Source organism: Giraffa tippelskirchi, chromosome 1 (genome assembly GCF_054371585.1).
Source record: "Giraffa tippelskirchi isolate mGirTip1 chromosome 1, T2T-mGirTip1v1.2.pri, whole genome shotgun sequence".
Taxonomy (NCBI): Eukaryota; Metazoa; Chordata; class Mammalia; order Artiodactyla; family Giraffidae; genus Giraffa; species Giraffa tippelskirchi.
In genome coordinates, this window is record NC_137275.1 from 2,623,630 (window position 1) to 2,645,577 (window position 21,948).

The window sequence follows — 21,948 nt, forward strand, 5'->3', positions numbered from 1 at the left end:
CTGTGATGAAAGAGCCGGAAGGGGGTGAATAATGAGACAGCTGATTTTGTTCACAGGCAGAAAGGCAGCCCTGCACAGAGGCTCGGAGCAGCCCCGGTGGGCGGGGACCCGGCCGGGAAGGAGGTGGAGGCCTAACCTCGCCCACCTCCAGGGCTGTGGGCATAGCTCCTTGGGCACACTGCGCTGGGCCCTGCTCAGGGCTTCACATGGTAATGAGGTGCCGTCTGCCCTGTGCTGGGGGGGCCCCACCCCAATACAGTGAGGAAACCATGGCTTCAGGCGGTGAAGCGGCGAGCCAGGCCCCAGTCCTGCCCTGTGACCGCAATCTCTGCTCGGAGGGCTGCCCAGACCACCTTCTAATACATGAAGGGTACATGCCCGTGACCCTGACTCTTCCACCACAGAGATGGCCTTGCACCAGAGACCCCGGTTCTGGAATCTTTCATGTGCCAAACACCACTTTCTAGGTGGCAAGCAACAACAGTTAAAATGAATGCGTTTTCCTTTTACGAAATGTAACCTTCGACTGAGGTCCAGGATGGAGTGCCCCTGGTCCCTGGAAACGGGGCGCAGTCAGAAAGGGGGCACCCCTACCCCGCCTCACAAAGTGCCCCCCGGCGACCAGGAGCCACACCCCTGGAGGGCGACCTGCTTTCCATGAAGGAGAGCGGCTCCCTCACCAGGGAGGGCGACTGAGCCAGCCCTTGGGAGGCGATGGACATAGCGAGATGTACAACCCACAGCCACACACGCAGCCACACGCGTCCCAGCCGCATCTCAGCAGCACCTGGGAAGCAGCAAGTTCCCTTGCGGGCACAGCCTGGCCCGGGCACCACACAGGCCTGCAGGGGCCTCGAACTCTATGCTGGTAAGAGATGGAATTTTCATGGGGGTTTCTGATGACCGGTCCCAGGCTGGGATCCTGCAGGACATTCTGCTCAAAACACAGCCACAAGTGAAGACTTGCACGTGGGCATTAAGTCTACAAAAGGTGGACAGGGTGACCCTCTGGCCTCCACATGCCAGGCTCCCCGGGTCCTCCACCTGAGTGCCAGGCTGTGCCAGGCCCCGGATGTGCTCTGCCCCGTCGCCCCCCAACCCCAGCAGCCTGACGAGATCCAGGCGCTGAGTGTCTGTTCCCTCATAACTCACACGTTGAACTACTACCCCCAGCCTGAGGGTATGTGTGGATGGGCCTCGGGAAGTGGTCTGACTCACCAGCTGTGGGTGGGATCCGTGTCCTTGTAGAGGAGGCCGACTGAGCCCTTCACCTCCTCCGTCTCACGAGGATGCGGGGAGAAGGGCCAGTAGTAATCCAGGAAGACAGTCCTCATCCGGACGTGACCGCACGTGCTGGTCCCTGGCTTCCAGCAGCCAGAACCGTGAGCAGTAAACGTCTGTGGTTCATGGGGCCGCCATGTCTGTGGGCTTTTGTTACAAGTGCCCAGACAGACCAAGTCAAGGATGGTGAATGGGATGACCAAGGTGTCCCTGGTGGCTCAGACGGTAAAGAATCTGCCTGCCAATGCAGGAGAACCGGGTTCGATCCCTGGGTCAGGAAGATCCCCTGGAGAAGAGAATGGCAACCCACTCCAGTATACTTGCCTAGAGAATCCCATGGACAGACCATGGGGTCCCAAAGAACCGGCCACGACACAACTGAGCGACTATCACTTTCCCACTTTCACGGATGACCTGCGGGGCATGGGCAGGTCAGGCCGAGGCTCAAGGCCACTCAGCCATCGTGTCAGGCTGTGGGAAGGAGCCCCACATCCAGCCAGATCCTCTGGGGTTCACGTTCATCCTCTGCGCTTGTGTGGACGGCCCACTCCTCTGGGCCTTTGTCTTCCATGCAGTGGTGGCAACAGCGACCCGATTGCGTGGGTGAAAGGCCCAGGCCTCGATGTGTCCTCCCTAGATGGCTCAGTCCCCAGGACCCCCACGCTGGTCACTGCAGGAAGCCACGGTCTCCCCAGCACCCCGCACCCTGATCCTTGAATATTCATCTGTGTTGAGTCCCCCAGTACAGTGGTTTCCATGGAGACCCACTTCTAATGGCTTAAATAGACAAGGGCACGGGTTTTCCAAGGCCTGCATGCAGGCCAGAGTGGATGCGAACATCCCCATCCACGGGGGGTCCTGCTGACCTCTCTGGAGACGTTGGAGATGGGGGTGTGGGGGGGAGGGAGGAGGGGGCGGGAGGAGGGGGGCTGGGGGATCATGGGAGCCTGGGGTGGAGGTGAGACACAGAGGGGTCGGTGCCTACCACGTGTCACCTTGGCGACGTTTGCGTTGAGTTGCTGGAAGGCAGCACCTGTGCCGTCCTGGACACCGCCCGTCCACACGGGCTTCCACCGTGACTCCAGCACGTCCCGTTCTGGGATGGTGAGGCCCGAAACCCAGGCCTCCCACCGCCACCGCCCCAGCCGCTCCCAGAGCCACGGTGTGTGGGTGGGTGGGTGGGGGTAGGACCTGCCCCCTCCTGGCCTTTGAACGCTGTCTGAAGGGTCATCGTCACACACCGACCCGTACTGTTCTGACCTGAGTCCTTCACCCACTCTGGCTTCTCAGGCCAGGCAGTCTTGGATGCTCTCTGCCTGGCTCCCAGCGGACAGCGGAACGCCCAGCATGTTTGACGGTCAGGGTCAGGGGCCGCAGGACGGCCTGGGTGCTGGCCGCCACTGCCATCCGCAGGAAGGTGGGGCCTTCCAGTCCACGGAGGCGTCCGGTCCAAAGCGGCCCGAGGGCCTGCCCGCCGCTGTCCAGGGAGCATCTATGAGCCGCGCCCCTCCACCCTCCAGCACTCACCTGGCAGCTCATCCTTGGCAGGATGCAATCAGAGGCCAGCAGGGAAGGGCAGGCGTCCGGGGAGTGGAGGATGAGGTGCCCACAGACCCTCGCACCCTTGACCCAGTCCACACTGCACCTCCATTTGCCCCTTGGGAGATGAGAAGTGGGAGTTCGAGGGTCCTGCCTGCGTGGACGGCCCTGGGGCTGAGTCCATCTCGTGGTCTGTCTGGAGCAGGGGCCGCACCAGGCAGGAGCTCAGCACTGACGCCGCGAGACCTGTGTGCAGCTAGCAGGCTGGGCAGGCACCCTGGGTTGTCGAGCACGGATATGGGGAGGTGGTACCCCGATTCTTCTCTGCCCCCAGCAGGCTGGCCGGCGCCCGGGAAAGCTGGCTTCCCCCACACTTTCGGGGGCATTCACTCTGTCCGCTTGGATGTCCACTCTTTCCGCTTAGATGGCCGGTCACCCTCACTCACCCGCTCGCTCACTCATGTATCCTTCCAACAGTCTTTCTGAAGGATTTCACCGTGTGATGGACCTGGGATGTTGCAAGTGAAGCATCTGGGTTCCTGCCCCGAGGAGCCCTGAGCGCATGAACAGACACCCAGGAAGACTGATAATGAACCCCCAGAGATGGGATCTTGGCAGCCCGCCAGTGTCCTGAGGAGCCCCAGGAGGGCTTCCTGGAAGAGGTGGCTGAACTAGTTTTGACAGATGAGGAAGAGAGAGCTATGAAGGGTCACGCTGGGAAGAGTGCTCTGGGCAGAGAGGTCCCAGTCACGAAGGTGTGGAGTTGGGGAGGCTCGGGCGGCCGTCAGGGAGGGACAGAGCAGAGCAGAGCAGTCAGCATTCCTGGAGCAAAGTGTGTGAGGCCAGGAGGGGTGAGGGAGGTGCCAGGGCCCAGCCACACTGCCGGGGGCTTCTGCGTACCGGCTCAGATGCCCTCCTGCCCGTGAGGTCGCAGGGAGGGCGGGCTCAGAGTTTGACCTGGAAGGGTCCCTGTGGGTGAGCGGGAGGCTGAAGGGCCAGTCCCACGGGTAGACAGCGGAGGGTGGGGAGAGACTGGCCAGGCCATCACTGGGGCTGACGATGACGCCCCTGTACGGTGACGCCCTTGTCTCCAGCTCTGTTGTCGCTGTTTTGTTGCTCAGTCGTGTCCGACTCTTCGTGACCCCATGAGCTGCAGGCCTCCCTGTCCATCACCATCTCCCGGAGCTTGCTCAAACTCATGTGCATTGAGTCGGTGATGTCATCCAACCATCTCATCCTCTGTCGTCCCCTTCTCCTTCTGCCTTCAATCTTTCCCAGCATCAGGGTCTTTTCCAATGAGTCAGCTCTTCGCATCAGGTGGCCAGGGTATTGGAGCTTCAACTTCAGCATCAGTCCTTCCAGTGAATATTCAGAGTGGATTCCCTTTAGGATTGGGGCCCACTCTTTCCCTTTCTGTCCCCCCCAAAGCTTCAAGCAGTGGGACCAGTCTGGAGGGGTGGGGCCTTGAGTGTTGCCCCCTGCTGGACATCGGCCCACCTTGCAGCCACACCAAGTGACGCTGCTTTCCATTTCCAAAATGCACCTGATGCCGCCCTCACCTCCTCCAGAAGGGCTGCGGCTGTGAAAGCCGCTCAGTTGTGTCTGACTCTTTGCAACCTCACGGACTGTACAGTCCGTCCAGGCCAGAATACTGGAGTTGGGTAGCCTTTCCCTTCTCTAGGGGATCTTCCCAACCCAGGGATCGAACCCAAGTCTCCCGTATTGCAGGCAGATTCTTTACCAGCTGAACCACAAGGGGAGTCCAGAAGGGCAGGGGCAGCCAAATCCCCAGGGCCTCCCACCGGGCTTCCTGTTACTGAGGGGCCCTTCTGAGATCAGGAAAGGGTGCCTTCTTGGGAATGAAAAGGAGATACTTGCTTCCTCCTGGAATTCGTATATATATTTTTTCTGCTGTAATTGAAACAATATCTGGAACGAGGCATCTAATTACTCCTCTTTCCTCGAAACTGAAGGATAACGTGTCCTGTTGATACAAACCTTTTGCGGAAGTCACACACACGGCTTCCCAGAGAGATTCTGATGAACACACGGCAGAAAAAAGTATTTGGGTTTTAAATAGGTTCTCTAAGTATAATACCAGAGCCTGACGCTATCAACTTCATCTTTTGCTCTGCTCCATTTTTGAAAGTATCTTTGTACTCTTGGGCTCCTGCATGACAATAGCTCATGATTCGAGCCTGGAGAGGAGGCTGCCTAATTAGAATTTTTAGAGCTTGGAGGGCCTTGAGGAAATCAGAGAGGAGCCATGCATTCAGAAGGGTAAACTGAGCCCTGGGCAGTGGCAAGGTGTCAAAGGTCATGGACCTTTGGGTTAAGGTGAGGCTGGATGCTCGGTGACCAGACCAAGAGAGCCATGAAGAGACACAAGCTGGTCTCTGCGAGCGGGGGGAGCCACAGTGAGGGGCAAGGGTTCAAATTCCAGCTCTGCCTTAACTCGCCCCAGTCCAGCCCACTCTGACCCTCTCTTGCAGACATGCATGCTTAATCGCTTCAGTCACGTCCAACTCTTTGCGACCCTATGGACTGTAGCCAACTAGGCTCTTCTGTCCATGGGATTCTCCAGGCAAGAATACTGGAGTAAGCTGCCATTCCCTTCTCTCAGAGCTTCCCTGATAGCTCAGTCAGTAAAGAATCTGCCTGCAATGCAGGAGAACCCAGTTCGATTCCTGGGTTGGGAAGATCCGCTGGAGAAGGGAAAAAGCTGCTCACTCCAGTCTTCTGGCCTGGAGAACTCCATGGACTACAGTCCAGGGGGTCACAAAGATTCGAACAGAACTGAGTGACTTTCACTTTCATTTAGCTTCCTTTGTGGCTCAGATGGTAAAGAGTCTGCCTGCAAGGCAGAAGACCTGGGTTTGATCTCTGGGTTGGGAAGATCCCCTGGAGAAGGAAATGGTAATCCACTTCAGTAATCTTGCCTGGAAAATCCCATGGACAGAGGAGCCTGGCAGGTACAGTCCATGGGGTTGCAAAGAGTCAGACATGACTGAATGACTTCACTTTCACTTTTCTCCAGGGGATCTTCCAGATCCAGGGATCGAACCCAAGTCTCCTGTGTTTCCTACTTTGCAGGCAGATTGTTTACCGTGAGCCACCAGGGAAGCCCAACCCTCACCTGAAAGTGAAGTCGCTCAGTTGTGTCCGACTCTTTGCGACCCCATGAACTATAACCTACCAGGTTCCTCCATCCATGGGATTTTCAAGGCAAGAATACTGGAGTGGGTTGCCATTTCCTTCTCCAGATCTTCCCAACCCAGGGATTGAACCCAGGTCTCCTGCATTGTAGGCAGACGCTTTACCATCTGAGCTACCGGGGAAGTCCTAACCCTCACCGACCCGAATCCTAATCTTGACCCGAATCCTAATCTTGATCCAAACTGCATCTTAAATACTGGATCTACCCTTAAGGTTAACCTTAACCCATCCCAACTCAAATCCTATTTTTAAACTTAACCCCAACCAAACCCCAGCTAAACGCCAGTCTAAACTCTCAGCACGATTGTTGTGTTGTTGACTAAACCTTAAGTCTAACCTTAATCCCAGCCCCAACCCTAACCCTGAGCCCAGCTCCACCACCTTCAAAGCAGAGAAGAGCACACATTTCTGCAGAGTTGGCACTTTCCCACCTGCTCTCAGATCCTCCGCGGTTTTCTGTGTTCCCTGGTCCCAGACAGGTCCCTGCATCTGTATTCATCCGAGTGACCCAGCGTGGCATCAGCGGCCACCTGGTGTGCACCGCCTGGGCAGCACTCACGCAGGCAGGCCCTGTCCTGTCCCCAGGAAAACTTTCTCCCCGTTTGCTGGATGAGGAAACTGAGGCTCTGAGAGGACCCAGCAGCACCGCACGTAGACTGCAGCAAGGCACTCTGACCGTGTGTTCCCAACACTGGTCCCGCTCCTGGCCGGGTTCTCGGGGGTGTCAGGCTCGGACTGTGGTGGTTTGTGACTGGACTTGTCTGTCTGGCCTGTCTTGCTGTCTCAGTGACCCCAGAGGTAAGGGTCTGATAGATGTGCATCCACTTTGTGTAGCTGGTCTCAAACGACAAGCTGAAGCCAGACCCACAGGCCAGCCTGTCAAGCTGGGGGTGTGAGCAGGGGCTGCAGGAAGCCCCTCGCCCAGAGGCGCAGACAAGCATCGGCCCATTGAGTCAGTTCCCCGTGACTGCTGCGCAGAATACCACGAGCTGGGCAGCTTAAAGCAAGAGAAGCTTAATCTCACAGCTCTGGAGACCAGAGGTCAGATCAAGGTGCTGGGAGGGTGGCTCCCCTCTGGAGGCTCTCGGAGAGGGTCCTTCCCGCCTCCTCCAGCTTCTGGGGGCCCCAGGCATCACCCCGACCTCTGCCTCCATCTTCAGGTGGGCCCGTCTTCCTGTGTCTCTTCTTGTAAGGACACCAGCCCTGCTGATCAGGGCCCACCCCGTTTCAGTATGACATCACTGAACGTGATTCCATCTGCAGAGACCCTGTTTCCAAATAAGGGCATCTTCATAAGTTCCAGGCATTGAACTCTAATACACTTTTTTGAAAGTGAAAGTGAAGTCGCTCAGTTGTGTCCAACTCTTTGCAACCCCATGGACTGTACCTGCCAGGCTCCTCCATCCGTGGGATTTTCCAGGCAAGATTACTGGCACGGTTTGCCATTTCCTTATCCAGGGGATCTTCCCAACTCAGGGATCCAACTCAGGTCTGCTGCTTTGCAGGCAGACTCTTTACCATCTGAGCCACAAGGGAAGCTCTTTTGGGGGCTCACGATTCAACTCATAATGACCGTGCAGCTTCTTTCATTTTTTGATTAGGTGTCATCAATAATGGCTTCCCTGGTGGCTCAGATGGTAAAGAATCCACCTGCAATGCAGGAGACCCAGCTTGGATCCCTGGGTTAGTAAGATCGCCTGGAGAAGGAAATGGCTATCTGCTCCAGTATTCTTGCCTGGAGAATCCCATGGACAGAGGAGCCTGGTGGGCTACAGTCCATGGGGTCATCAGTAAGCTCTGAGGATATTTCACATGAAAAACTGGACCCGTGTCCTCTTCCTACATGAGACCTGGCAAAGTGGAACCCAGAGGAAGCTGTTCTCTTTTGATGAGGCAGGCTTCATGCCCCCCCAAACCCCCAGCCCCACTTCTGCCTGGTGCTGTAGACATAGAGATTGGGACCCTTGATCCGGCCCAGTGGTTCTCAACTAGGAGTGATTTGCCTTGGGGACATTTGGGAACGTCTGACACTCTTGGCTGTCACAACTGGAAGATGCTGCTAGCACTAGTGGGTAGAGGCCAGGGACACTGCTAAATGTCTTGCAATTCACAGGATGGCCCCCCCTGGCAAAGACGTTCCCACCTCCAAATGTCAGCAATGCCCAGGTTGGGAAATCTTCAATACTTTCATCTTGGCTCATGGCTGCCCTGTTAATGACTACATTTCCCAGCTTCCTTTGTGGAAGGTATGGCCACATGACCATATTCTAACCAATGGGGTGTTAGCATAAGGGCTCTGGGCATCCTCCAGTTGAGGATGCCCTGTGATTGGCAGATGAGGCCCTCCCACCCCCACAGAGTGGACCACAGATGTGAATGGCAATGGCTGGAACCAGAGCAGCCGACCGAGACCTCGAGGTGGGAGCTGCTTGCTGGCAATGGCCAAGGAAAGGTGGAAGGCACCAGGATCCTTGACCCCCATCAGGCCACCACGCTGGTCCTGACCAGACTTCTGCGTGCGTCACCTGTACCCTGACTTACTCACAGTTCTAAATCCCGGCCAGTCCTGTTCCCTCCCGTGACGAATTAATAGTTTAAATCAGAGCTTTTCTGGGAAGGAAAAACTCAAGAAGAAAACATAGCAGATCTTGCTGAATTTGAGCCTGCAGTGTCCAGGCTCCAACACAAACATTCCAGCGCTCTGGGCTGTGGCGAGGACAGCGGGGCCTGCCCGCCGCCTTCTAGAAATACTTGGGAGTCAGGGTCAACATAGGAGGCTGGAACGGCTTCACAGGGTCAGGGTGGTGTGAGCGTTTCTTAGCTTATTTTCCCAAACATGTCAAGAGCTCTTCTGCATTTTCCAATCTGAGAAAAATCAAAGCCAAACAAAACGGCAGTCTCTCTGAACCCCCTCCAGCTGGGGAGCGAGTATCTGCTACGGTCAGATTCACAAATCGTGGGCATGACATTGCTTTTATTTGTTTAACTTTTCCCATCAGGCACGTTCCCCAGATTCTAGAAGGCAACAATGCAATAGGAGGTGTCAGGCCTCAGGATGGAGAGAGAGGACCCTCAGTGAACACGGAGATGCTGGCCCAACCGGGTGCGTGCATGCTCCTGGGCATGGCCTGTGTGTTCCCCTCGCCCACGAGAGTGGGCGGCATCCCAGGCGCCTGTGACCTCCGGTCACCATGAGGGACGGGATTTGAGCCCTTCTCTCTCCCCCTATGAACCTTGCACATATTTGGTGCTCAGAGAATGAGGGGCAGCAAAGCAGAGAGAAAGATGGGGCTTTAACAGAGAAATCAGGCTTTCTGGGCCTGGACCATCTCAACCATGAAGCAGGAACCAAAGGGCCTTCCTTGTGGAGGGGTCTGTGGAAATCCCGTTCATTCTTTCATCCATCGCCACGTCGGGGGCTGGGATTGAAGGGCTGATGAGCACCCAGGTGCCCATCCTGAACAAGCCACAGGGAGAGAGCAGCCCCCAGCCCTGGGACAGACGTGGTTAACTGGGAGTCCCCAGAAAGACTGCTTTGGGGGGAAAGAAGGCCCCCACACGGATCCAGGGCCCCCGCGGTGGGGAGGGGTGGTGTTTCTCTAGGAGCGGGTGGTGACCACAGAGGTGTTTGTTCACTATGGGCAGTGAGGCTGGAGTGGGTAGGGGCCTGTTTCCGAGCCCCAGTCTGCTCCCATACTCTGGGGGACTGAGGCTGCCATGTGTACCCGCAGAAGCCTCCGTTTTCTCATCTGTCTGCAAAGCAAGGGTGTTGGTAGCACCCAACTCCCAGAGGGCCCGTGAGAGTGAAGTAAAATGTGCAGCTTTGAATCTGCTGACGGTCCTGACAACTCCCTGGAGGGCTCCAGAGAGCCCTGGACAGGGGACCTGGCCCCAGCGGGAGGCCCCGGGCCAACTCCAGGGTCATGCTGGGAGCAGCCTGGCTGAGGTGGGGCAGCGGTGGAGGCCTCCCCTCTACTGTCAAGGCCGGGGACAGAAGCCCCCTCTCCAGGGAGCTCCACACTGCTCAGCCCCTCCAGTAACCAGGAACCAGGCACCTCCCCGGGAAGGCAGCCTGGAGCCCACAGGAGCAGGCAGGAGGTTGATCTCCCTGTGTCCCCCGCAGGGGCCAGCATGGAGCCTGGCACAGAGAGGTGCTCCATGTCGAAAACAATCAGAGCTCCCCTAGGATGAACTGTATTGTTCAGAAAAAGCAATGAGCTCCCCGTTGCCCGGGGTGTGCAAGCAGAGGCTAGGGACAGGCTTGAAGAGCCATTGCAAAGTGGGCTCGTTCAGCTGGGATAAGAGTGATCATCATGATGATAATGTCAATTAAAATGTACCGAGACCTCGCTAAGCCCCAGCAACGGTAAAATCTTCATTCTCTTTTGTTAGAATTTTTTTTAATTTGCCGCAGTAACTCAAGCTCTTGGAACAAGTTAAACAATACAGAGATATATAAAGAAAAATCTAACATCAGCCCTCCTCCGAGGCCTCTTTCCCTCCCACAAGCCAGGTACCTGGGCTGACAGCAAAGGTGTCATCCTTCCAGGCACCCGACAGAGAGGATCCCTATTCATTCTTCAGATACTCTGAGGAGGCTCAGAGAGGGGAAGCCATTTGTCCAAAGGCCCCTAGCTGCTTAGACGTTGCAGACCAAGCAGGTTTAAGTCGCCTCTTCAGCCCAGAGGCCCCCAGCTCAGCCTGGCTCTCCTCTCCTCTCCTCTCCTCTCCTGGGAGCCTGGCCCGCGGGAGACACAGAGCCTCCCCTGGGATGGCCCAAGACTCCTGGGCCAGCTCATTCCAACCAGAACTGACCGGTCCTTGAGCCCACAGCCCAGCCCCACCTTCCAACTTGAATTCGGCAGGGCTGACTTTTTTTTCTAAGTGATGAAAGTAGGATAACACATTTACAGGAGACTTCCCTGATAGCTCAGCTGGTAAAGAATCCGCCTGCGAGACAGGAGACCCCGGTTCGATCCCTGGGTTGGGAAGATCCCCTGGAGAAGGGATAGGCTACCCAGTTCAGTGTTCTTGGGCTTCCCTGCTGGCTCAGCTGGTAAAGAATCTTCCCGCAATGCGGGAGACCTGGGTTCAATCCCTGGGTTCGGAAGAAGGGATAGGCTACCCACTCCGGTATTCAGACCTGGAGAAGTCCACGGACTGTATAGTCCATGGGGTCGCAAAGAGTCAGACACAACTGAGCAACTTTCACTTTCACTTGGAAAATACAGAACAAAGTTACATATAGTTCCACTATATATTACAATTAAGATTCTTAGTTGGAGTTTCAATATCAAACTCTCAGAAATTAATAGAATGAATGTACAGAGAAGTAGAAGAATATAGTAGACCTGAAAAGCGTTGTGAAACAATTTGACATAATTACGACTTATGCCATTTTCACACAGCAGTAGGATAGAAATTCTATTCACGTCCCATAGACTGTAAAGCAGGAGACGCTAGAACATATCTGGAAACATAGGACCAGGTGCAGAAATTTCATGGTCTAAAGGTATTGAAATCATACTGAGGCTGTTCTCTTATTACTGTGCAATTCCGTTAGAGATCAAAATCAAAAGATATTTGAAAATAACCCACATATTTTCAAGTGCAGTGTGTTATTTACCAAGAGAGATCTCTGACTTAGCCATCGAGAAAGCCTCAATAAAGTTAGACTGAATAAAACATGGAGGGTGATTGTAGAGAAGGAAGCATTCAAATGAGAAATTAATATCAAAGGTACTTTAAAAACTCCCATGCATTTGGAAATGAAATGTCTGCTTTTAAATGAGGGCTAAGAAGCCGTAACAAGGAAGGCCTTCTGATCTCCTGTCAGAGTCTCCCAGCTCCAACAAGGCCCTCCGAGACTCCAGGGGCCTGCGAGCGCCCAGGAAGAGCACTGAGTCCTACCCCTCAACTCACAGCCGGGGACATCGAGGCTCAGGAAGGGCAGGGGGACTTGTAATATCACACGAGGACTCAATTCTTTGTGTTTAATCCGATAATTTATGAAGTTCCATTGTAACTATTGCACTCATTCATTCATTCCCAAACACCCACGGAATCTGTATTCATTTCCCATTGCTGCTATAATAAATGATCACAAACTTAAGAGCTTGTAACAACAAATTGATTATTGCACTGCTCTGGCGTCCAGAAGAATGAAATGCCTGGCGGGGCTGGTTCCCTCTGGAGCCTCTGGGGAGAATCTTGTTTCCTTGCCTCCTCCTGCTTCTGCATCTCTGAGCTCGTGGCCCTCCTCTCATCGTTCCACTCTCTGCCTCCGTGATCACCTCTCTTTCACTTAGAAGGACCCTCATGATGATGTGACAATCTGTAGGGACTGCTCAGATAATATAGGATAATCTCTCATCTCCATAATTTAATTAAGTCCGTAACTTAATCTCATCAGCAAAATCCCCTTCTTGGTAACTTAGCCACAGGTTCTGGAGAGGAGGTTGTGGATGCTTTTGAGTATTATTTTGCCTACTTGCACAGTAATTCTCAAAGGAGGCAGGATAGGGTTGTGCACATCAAATCAGCTAGGATCGTTCAGCGGCACATTACGGAACCCTCCCCCCAAAGGGCCTCAAACAGTGAGGCTACTTCGTGTCTTCCTTGGCAGGAAGTCTGACCAAAGGCTGGCTACAGGGTGGGTTCATTTGGAGGCTCAAGAACAACAGCATTAGGGACATGGACTCTTTCCTCCCATGACTGTTGGCATCATCTCCTCCTAGCCCCAAGAGAGCTGCTGCAGCTCCAGGTGTCACATCATCACACATCCATGACCAAACAGGAAGGAAGGTACTGAGTTTTCTAGTATATTTCTTGCCTGTCATCAGGGAGGTCTCATTGGCTGAGGCCAGGTTGTGTGACCTCTCTCCAGCCACTGGGCAAGGGTGTCCACCTTTCCTGGGCACATCACCACTTCTCCATCAAAACGAATCAGGTATGCAGGTGCATTTACTATCTACACTGAATAACAAGGTACCATGGATTGATCAGCTAAAATCAACACACATTTACTATCTCAGGTTCCATGGGCCAGGAGTCTAGGTGCAGGCCAGCTGACTCCTTGCTCATAGTCTGGAGGCTGAAATTACAGTGTTAGCTGAGACTAGGTTCTCACCCGAGGCCAGGGACTCCCCCCGTTCCAGGCTCACCCAGTTGTCGAGAGAGTTCAGTTTCCAGCGGCTGAGTGGCCAAGGTGAGTTTTCTTGCGGTTTTCCAGGGACCACTCAGCCCCTAAAGGCCACACTCAGGTCCCCACCCAGGGACTGCCTCGCTTCTGTGTGGCCAGCAGGGGAGCCCCTCTGATGCTTCTAAAGGCTTCACCTGATCAGGTCAGGCCCAGACAGGATAATCTCCTTTAAGACGATGAGATGGCTGGATGGCATCACAGATTCAATGGACATGAACTTGGGCAAACTCCGGGAGATGGTGAGGGACAGGGTGGCCTGGCGTGCTGCAGTCTGTGGCATTGTGAAGAGTCAGGCACGACTTGGGAGACTGAAAACCAACAACAAACGGAAAGCCAAGGTCAGAGCCTGGATGCGGCAGCGCTGTCCACCCAATTCACACAGGAGGAGGCACAGCCCCTGGGTCCGGGCCACTGCGGCCACCGGAGCATCCTGCCACCTCCCCCTCCAGTCTCAGCTGGGCCCCTCCTCCTTCCAGAAAGTCCTCTCTGAGCCCCCAGCTGGGCTTGGGGGTGTGTGTGCTGCGATCTCTCCGTGGGCGCTGTCCACACTTGGCACCGAGCAGATGCCCAGAAGATGCCCACCGGATGGATGCAGAGCCCCCACAGTACTGGGAAGACCTTGACGCTCAGAAAAAGTGATGGGGGCTGGGCCTAGAATTCTGGCCCTAGGAGAGCAGACCGGGGGTCCAGCTTGGGGATAGGATCATGCAAGGCCCTCAAAGCTCCCCACTTCAGGCCTCTGCTTCAGAGAGCCCTTCCAAGACCCCCCCACTAACTGAGGCCAGCGGCCAGGGAGGCACCGGTGAGTGGAGGGCAGGCAGCGTGAAGCAGGACAGGGGACTATGGGCCCTGGGCTCGCACCCACGTGTGATCCGGAGGAACCTGGCCTCCACCCTCATCTGCAGGATGGGATGCCACCCAGTACACACTGTGAGGGGGGGCGCAAGGAGGGTGGGTGGGCCCATCACCCAGGGACTGTTCAGGACAGGACCTGGCCCAAGGGTGGCGACTCGTGAGCGCTGATGGGCCCGGGCCAAGGAACAGAAGGGGGGGCCAGAGGGGAAGCTGCAGGGTGATGCTTCCCCAGGAAATGACCCCAGGAGGTGCCAAGGGGCTCTGTGGCTGCCGTGGGCCATGGACCCCCATGGGGGATTCCGAGGAGGAGCCCCCCCTGGTGCTGAGGGGGCGAGGTGCTGTGCCTCCCACCTGCTCAGGTGGGTGACAGGCAGGGGCGGGTGCTCCAGGTCCAGGGAAAGGCAGCAGAGGCGGGTGCCGCTGGGGCACCCAGGGCTGAGAGCTCTGCATGCATCTTTCCGGAGAACCTGCTCGCCTGCCATGGAGGGTGGGGGGCTCCGTCATCCCCATTCACGGGCTCAGACAGGGACGCTCACATGGCGATGCCTGGTCAGCTCGAGCCCAGAGTCCAGGTCAAGGCCAGGCCACGGAGGGCCCTGATTGGGGCCCTGGGTAGCAGCAAGGCCCGGGACGAAGGACAGGTCAGCCTGGAGCGGCCGGCAGAGGGGAGCCCCGAGAGGGCCCCCGTGTGATGGGTGGACGCGAGCTTGAACCCCAGCAGGCCCCCGGGCTGAGTGAGGTGCACAGCAGGTGCTCCACAAGCATGCTGACTCGCAGCTTTAATCCATTACACTCCCTGCAAGTCCAAGACAGCCCCCAAAGCGGTTCTTCCCCCAGAGGGCCCTGCGCCAGCCCTGGAGGAGCTCAGTGGTGCCAAGTCCATCACTGTGATCGATATCATAGTGGAGTTAGTGCACGCAGATCCTGGCCGTGTTCTGACAAGACAAAGCGGTTCTGGAATTCTTCGGGGAGGGGTGGGGAGAGGAAGCAAGTTGCATTTTTCGCCTGCTTCAGCTTTAAAAACGAAATTACAAATAAAATTGGGGACACAATATTCTCAGAACAGTTGGGGACAAATTAAGGCTTCGGGTCCGAGACTGCAATGCCGGGCTGGCCCTCCCCCGGCCCCGTACCAGCCAGCCAAGTGCAAGGGCCCTTCCCCCTCCCTGCAGGCACCAGCTGAGGGCAAAGACCGCAGACACAGCAAAACTCCCAGGGGCTGGAGGCCCAGCTGGGGAGGAGCCGGCACGGACCTTAGAACTATCCAGTCAATAGCCCCACTTTACAGATGGGAAAACTGAGGCCATGGGAGGCAGGAGGTTCTCGGGCTGCCAGACAGAAGGTAAGGGGATAAGCGGGAGCTGAAGTCCAGGACCTCCACAGAATGGAGACAAGAAGGGTCCACTGGGTGGGGAGGCCGGGTCTGGCTCTGGGTGAAGCGCGGCTGTGCTCCGTCGACTGCCACCCACACAGGCGACCCCACCGCATCCAGTGTGGCTGGGGGGAATGGAGGTCACCGGGCCCTTTGGACCACCCATCCCTCCCGCAGGCTTCCACCGCGAGCTGTGAGTCAGGCCTCCCCCCAGACAGAGGGACAAGAGACGTGGCCTGTCCGCAAGAGCCCACGGCAGAGATGAGGTCTGGTGATGGTTTGCCCCGAGGGGCACACAGGAGCCCAGTGAAGCGGGCTCCACACCAGCCGGGGAAAGCAGGCAGGCCTCCTGGGGAGGAATCTCGAGCCTCATGTTTTGGAGGAAGAGGAGAGCGCTCGGAATAGAGGGGGCAGAGCTGCCAGCCTGGAGAAGGGCCTGTGATGGAGCCCCAAGTCCATGGCAGGCAGGGGCAAACGGGCTCCCGGAGAGGCCGAGGAGGCGAGGTGGAAGCCGGCCCGACGCCTGGAAGAGCTGCCCGTGCTGGGACACCAGAGATACAGCCTGCCTGCAGCTGGGAGGGTGAGCGAGGCCACAGGCACGTGTGCATGTGTGGGTGTGCACACGTGTGCCAGAGCATGGGTGGGTGTGTGCAGGAACGTGTGTGCACATGTGGACAGGCACGCCTGTGTGCTGGATGCTTGTATGTACACAAATGAAGTGTGCACACAAATTCCTGCATGTGAGCACACAGTATGTGTGTGTGACTGTATATGTGTGTGCATGCATACACGTATGAGCATAGCATGTGTGACCTGTACATGTGCATGTGGGTAGGTGTGCACGCATGCAGGTGCTTGCAGGTACACGAACGTGCATGTGCGTGCATCGTGGACACCTGGAAGCCTGTGTGAATGCATGGTCATGTATGTGGCTGTGTCTGCATATTCCTGGATGCGTGTGAGTGTGTGTGAAGATACAAGCCTAGGTGTGCGTGGATATGTGTGCACATGGATATGTATGTGTGCATTTGTGTACACATGGCTACGTGTGCATGTGTGCGCACGCATACCTGTGCATTCAGGGAGGCAGCTCAAGGAGATGCGCCCTCCTTCACCTGAGCTGAGGCCACTCGAGCACAGACCTTACACAGACACCATACCCAGCTGGTGCACACCCAAATCCCTCCTCCCAGGAGCGGGCCCGGGGCCCAGCGTGCCATGGGTCACGGGATGAGGGTGAGGACAACCTTACAGCCCCAGCATGCTCCACCTCCAGTCTCCTCCTTAGACGCTCCCCCAACGCCTCCTCCCCGACCAGCGCAGCCCGACTCCCCATAGCACCCTCCTGTCACCCGCCCCGTCCTGCCAAGCCTGGGCCCTGTGGGCAGCGACCCCCAGGACAGGCAGTCTTCCAGGGCGGAGGCAGTTTCATCTGCTCCAGGGCAGAGGGGAGCCTTCTGTCAAGCCTCATGCTCAGTCTCGGGGTAAGAGGCCTCTCCAGCTCCACGGTGCAGAGATGAGACCCCGGGGCCTCCCTCCAGCGCATGGAGCAGGCCTGCACGCGGTGCCATCCAGGTCAGGGCTCTCTACCCCAAGGACTCCGCAGGGACCCGGTCCTCTGCTGCCCCTTGCCTCTGGGCCCTGGACCCCCAGGAGCGGCCCTTCCTCCTGCCTCCTCCCAGTTGGGCCAGCCGGGCGCTGTCTGCTGTCTGAGGTCAGAAGGCCGGCCCGGCATCCCCCAGGGGCCTGGGTCACTTGGCCGGCCAGACTCTCAAGGAAGCTCCCAGCCTGGCCAGGCTGGAGAGCCACTACCTGGGACCCTGAAGCTCTCTGTACTTTTCCTTCAAACCCCTCACGCCAGGCTGGCCTTGCCTGTGGACAGGTGGGTGTCGTGTGGAGCAGGACCCTTGGACTCAGCCCCCAAAGTGCTTCTCAAAAGATAAGACCCCCTCAAGGCCAGGAGGAGGTCCACATGGCGGTCCAGCTGATGGCAGGGCAGACCTCTCCAAAACCTACATGTGACCACCTCTGTGTCCCTTCTGAGGACACGCCCACCAGGACAGAGCCCAACCCCACCCCAGGGAGCACAATGAACAAGGGCCTCTCAGTTCCTAATAACTCCCCTCACTCTCCAAACGCAGCTCAGAGGTCACCTCCTCCAGGAAGCCTTTCCGGATAACCACACTCACAGGCTGGAGGAGGAGCCCCAGGGCACTGGTGGCATTCACTGCACCCATCTCAGTGCGTGGCATCATCAACCCCAGACAGCCAGCATTCAAGACAGAAGGTCTGATCCAGACAGAGCCAGGGCAAGCCAAAGATGCAGGCGCAGGGGTCTTCCCTGAAGAGTGCGCCCCTCAGCACCCTGACTGGCGGCACCTTTCAGGCTCCAGGACCAGAGGACCTTTCACAAGGATGGGGCCTCTACCTTCCCTGGGTCACACGCGATCATGGCTTTGCCCCCCAAACGGCATAAATGCCAAGGACTGGCCCAGGAGGGTTAACCTTCCTCCGCAGGTCTGCCATCTGGGCTATTTGATTTCCAGCCTCTTCCTGGCCTGACCCTGCCGCGCCCCATCAGTGGAACCATGTTAACAAGGGTGTCGGTGCTCCACGTGGGCCTCTCTGCTGAGACAGCCTGCTCTCCGGGGAAGGCCTCTGAGCTTTTCGGGAGCTCAGAGCAGAGAGAAGCAGCCCTCTAGCCAGGGCACAGTTTTAGGCATCATGGGGTGTGTGTGTGTGTGCGGCTCCAACCCCTCCCTGAGTTACCCTCCTAGTACCGGGAAGCATCCCTCTCCCCCGTCCCCTCCTCCCCCCACCTGAGAATTGGAAGAGAGCTGCAGGCCAGCCTGGGTGTTTCTGCTCTGCTGGGAGCAACGGTCTTACGCTTAGTCCTAGTGAGAAACGCCCGGCCTGGGACCACGGTCCTCCTCCCCATCCTCTGTCTCCCACAGACCTCAGGCCGCTGGGAAGTGGGGACCAGCATGCAACAGCGCCAACGTGCAGAGCAGATGCACAGCGACGTGCAGGCAGGGGTCAGCGGGGGTTACTCCCAACACCTCGCCCCTAAGCAGGAATGGGGCTCCCACGCCAAGCAGCCCCTCATCTGGCAATTCAGTTTGGGGCGTTTGTCAGAGGCGGAGATACTGAACATCCCCCAGCCTTTAAAAAGCAGGGCTTATGGAGCATAAGAATTCAACTTCAGGAATTGCCAAGAAGGGTGCAGAGCCTGGGAGCCTGCCCAGGGCTTCCACAGGCACCGCCGTCATGATTCACGCTCCAGCAGAGGCCGGGGGTGGGGAGGCGGCTTGGCCCCCCGAGCATCCCCCAGAGACGGGAGTCGGCCCTCGCAGCCAGGGCGCACCCTAGCCGCGTCGCGTCCTCAGCCGGGCTGCGAGTGGCTGGCTCTCCGGTCAGGCCGCGGACCCCCCGAGCCGGCCCCGCTGCGGACGACCGCGCGCGTGTGCCCGGGCAGGTGAGGAGGCGGCCGTCTTAGAAAGCGCAGGGTTCTGGAACTCATCGCCCAGGCCAGCCGGCACTCGGCCCCGGCGCGCAGGCTGCGGACGGCCCTGGAGGAGGCGCCCTCGCCGGGCGCGCGCGCCCCGCGCCACCGCCCCGGGCTCCTCCCCGGCGCCGCGCGGGCAGGTTCGCCGAGGCGGCCGCGGGCTCGGGCTGCCGGGCCCGCTCTCCCCGGGCCCGCGGCGCTGGCCTTCCCGCCAGGCCTCCCCCACCCGCCCGCGCCCCGCCCCGCTGCGCAACTCTACCCAAGTTGGAAGCCGAGCCGGAGCGGCGATACTCGCGCCGAGCGCACGGCGGCGGCGGAGGCGGCGGCGGCGCAGCTCCCGCGAGCCGAGGCAGGCGAGGCGGCGGCCGCACGGCGGAGCGCGGACCGCGGGGGGCGCCCGCGCCGGGAGCGGCAGGAGGAGGAGCCGGGGAGGACGCTCGGCGGCGCCGGCGCCCTGCCCGGGAAAGTAAAGTTGGAGCCGGAGGCAGCGCGCGGGCGCGGGGGCCCCGAAGAGCGGGGGCCCGCGCCCCGGCGCGCCGAGCCCTAGCCGGCCGGATGGGAAGCGGAGCGCCCAGGCCGCCGCCGCCGCCGCCTGCAGCCTGCGTCCCGGCCGGGCGCCGGGGCCGCGGGGCCGCCCGGGCACGCCCGCTCGGGCGCCGAGTCGCCGCGGGCTCGCGGCCCGGGCGCTCCCCGTGAGCCGGGCCGAGGGCGGGGCCGCGAGAGGACCCCGGGACCTGCCCCCTCCCCCTCGCCGCCGCGTCGCCGCTCGCTCCGGGCGCCTCCTGCTCTGCACTTACGCGTGCGGCGGCGGCGGCTGGGAGCCGGGCAGCCACGCTCTCCGGCGCGCCGCTCGCTAGCCGGGCCGCCACGGCAGAGGGCCGGCTGCGGGGCGCCGCGGTCCCCGGCGGGCGCGCCCTAGGCGCAGGCGGCGATGCGGGCTCCGACCCGGGCCGGGGGGCGCCCGAGCTGCCGCGGCTGCGCCCCGGCTCCAGGCGGGACCGCGTAGCTTGCGGGAGGACCATGGCGTCCCCGGCGCTGGCGGCGGCGCTGGCGGCGGCGGCGGCAGCGGCGGGCCCCAACGCGAGCGGCGCCGGCGACGGGGGCAGCGGCAGGGTCGCCAACGGTTCGGGGGCCCCCTGGGGACCGCCCCCGGGCCAGTACTCGGCGGGCGCCGTGGCGGGGCTGGCGGCCGTGGTGGGCTTCCTCATCGTCTTCACCGTGGTGGGCAACGTGCTGGTGGTGATCGCCGTGCTGACCAGCCGCGCGCTGCGTGCGCCGCAGAACCTCTTCCTGGTGTCGCTGGCCTCCGCTGACATCCTGGTGGCCACGCTGGTCATGCCCTTCTCGCTGGCCAACGAGCTCATGGCCTACTGGTACTTCGGGCAGGTGTGGTGCGGCGTGTACCTGGCGCTAGACGTCCTCTTCTGCACCTCGTCCATCGTGCACCTGTGCGCCATCAGCCTGGACCGCTACTGGTCCGTGACCCAGGCCGTCGAGTACAACCTGAAGCGCACGCCGCGCCGCGTCAAGGCCACCATCGTGGCCGTGTGGCTCATCTCGGCCGTCATCTCCTTCCCGCCGCTCGTCTCGCTCTACCGCCAGCCCGACGGCGCCGCCTACCCGCAGTGTGGTCTCAACGACGAGACCTGGTACATCCTGTCTTCCTGCATCGGCTCCTTCTTCGCTCCCTGCCTCATCATGGGCCTGGTCTACGCGCGCATCTACCGGGTGGCCAAGCTGCGTACGCGCACGCTCAGCGAGAAGCGCGAGCCCGCGGGCCCCGACGGCGCTTCCCCGACCACGGAGAACGGGCTGGGCGCCGGCGAGAACGGGCACTGCGTGCCCGCGCGCCGCCCGCGCGCCGACGCGGAGCCCGATGACAGCAGCGCGGCGGCCGAGAGACGGCGGCGCCGGGGCGCGCTGCGGCGGGGCGGGCGGCGGCGCGGGGCCGGCGAGGGGGCCGCGGACGCCGAGGGCGCGGGCCCGGGGACGGTGACGGCCGAGCAGGGCGCTCTGGCAGCCGCGAGGTCCCCGGGCCCCGGCGGGCGCCTGTCCCGCGCCAGCTCGCGCTCCGTCGAGTTCTTCCTGTCGCGCCGGCGCCGGGCGCGCAGCAGCGTGTGCCGCCGCAAGGTGGCCCAGGCGCGCGAGAAGCGCTTCACTTTCGTGCTGGCGGTGGTCATGGGCGTGTTCGTGCTCTGCTGGTTCCCCTTCTTCTTCACCTACAGCCTGTACGGCATCTGCCGCGAGGCCTGCCAGGTGCCCGGCCCGCTCTTTAAGTTCTTCTTCTGGATCGGCTACTGCAACAGCTCGCTCAACCCGGTCATCTACACCGTCTTCAACCAGGACTTCCGGCGCTCTTTCAAGCACATCCTCTTCCGACGGAGGAGAAGGGGCTTCAGGCAGTGACCCGCGCGCCCTGCCCCGGCGTGGACACCCTGGACAGCTCCCTCCCGGCGGAGGCGGCCAAGCCGGCCTCCCAGGGACCCAAGGATGGATTGGCCTTCGGGGTGCAGGGGAGGGTACCCAGGGCCCAGCGAGAGCCCAGAGACTGCAGGGCCCTTGGGGAGGGGGGAAGGAGAGAGGGGAGACCCCGCTGCCTTCCTGTCTCAGCAAGTGGCTGCTTCTGGGGCTCTAGGCCTGGATCCAGCTCCCGGGAGGGCGCCCCGCCCAGGTGTGGTTGTGAGGCTGGGTCGCAGACCCCAGTGGCACGCGTATCCTCCCAAACTGACGAGAAAGGAGCCTCCCTCTCCGCCAACACATGCCACCCTACCCCCCTCTCCACTTCTGAGCAAGGGCTGACCTCCCAGGACCTCGTGGGTGGCTTTCCGGGGAGGGGGGGACCAAGGCACTGGCAATCTTTGGTTACCCGAAGTATTTAAATATTTGCCAAAAACGACTGACAGCCAAAACAACCAAACTCTTTTTCTAAATAAACCTTTGTAATCTAAGTGGTGGGTGCCATAGTCAGTCCTTCAGCCC

At 59.4% G+C, this 21,948-nt stretch overlaps 1 protein-coding gene across 1 annotated transcript; it reads left to right on the forward strand.

The window, feature by feature from the left end:
• Window positions 1-19,989: 19,989 nt before the first annotated feature.
• On the forward strand, window positions 19,990-21,375 carry ADRA2C (adrenoceptor alpha 2C). Its single transcript, XM_081500131.1, has one exon. It carries the CDS (start codon window positions 19,990-19,992, stop codon window positions 21,373-21,375), a length of 1,386 nt encoding a protein of 461 aa, XP_081356257.1.
• Window positions 21,376-21,948: the final 573 nt, after the last annotated feature.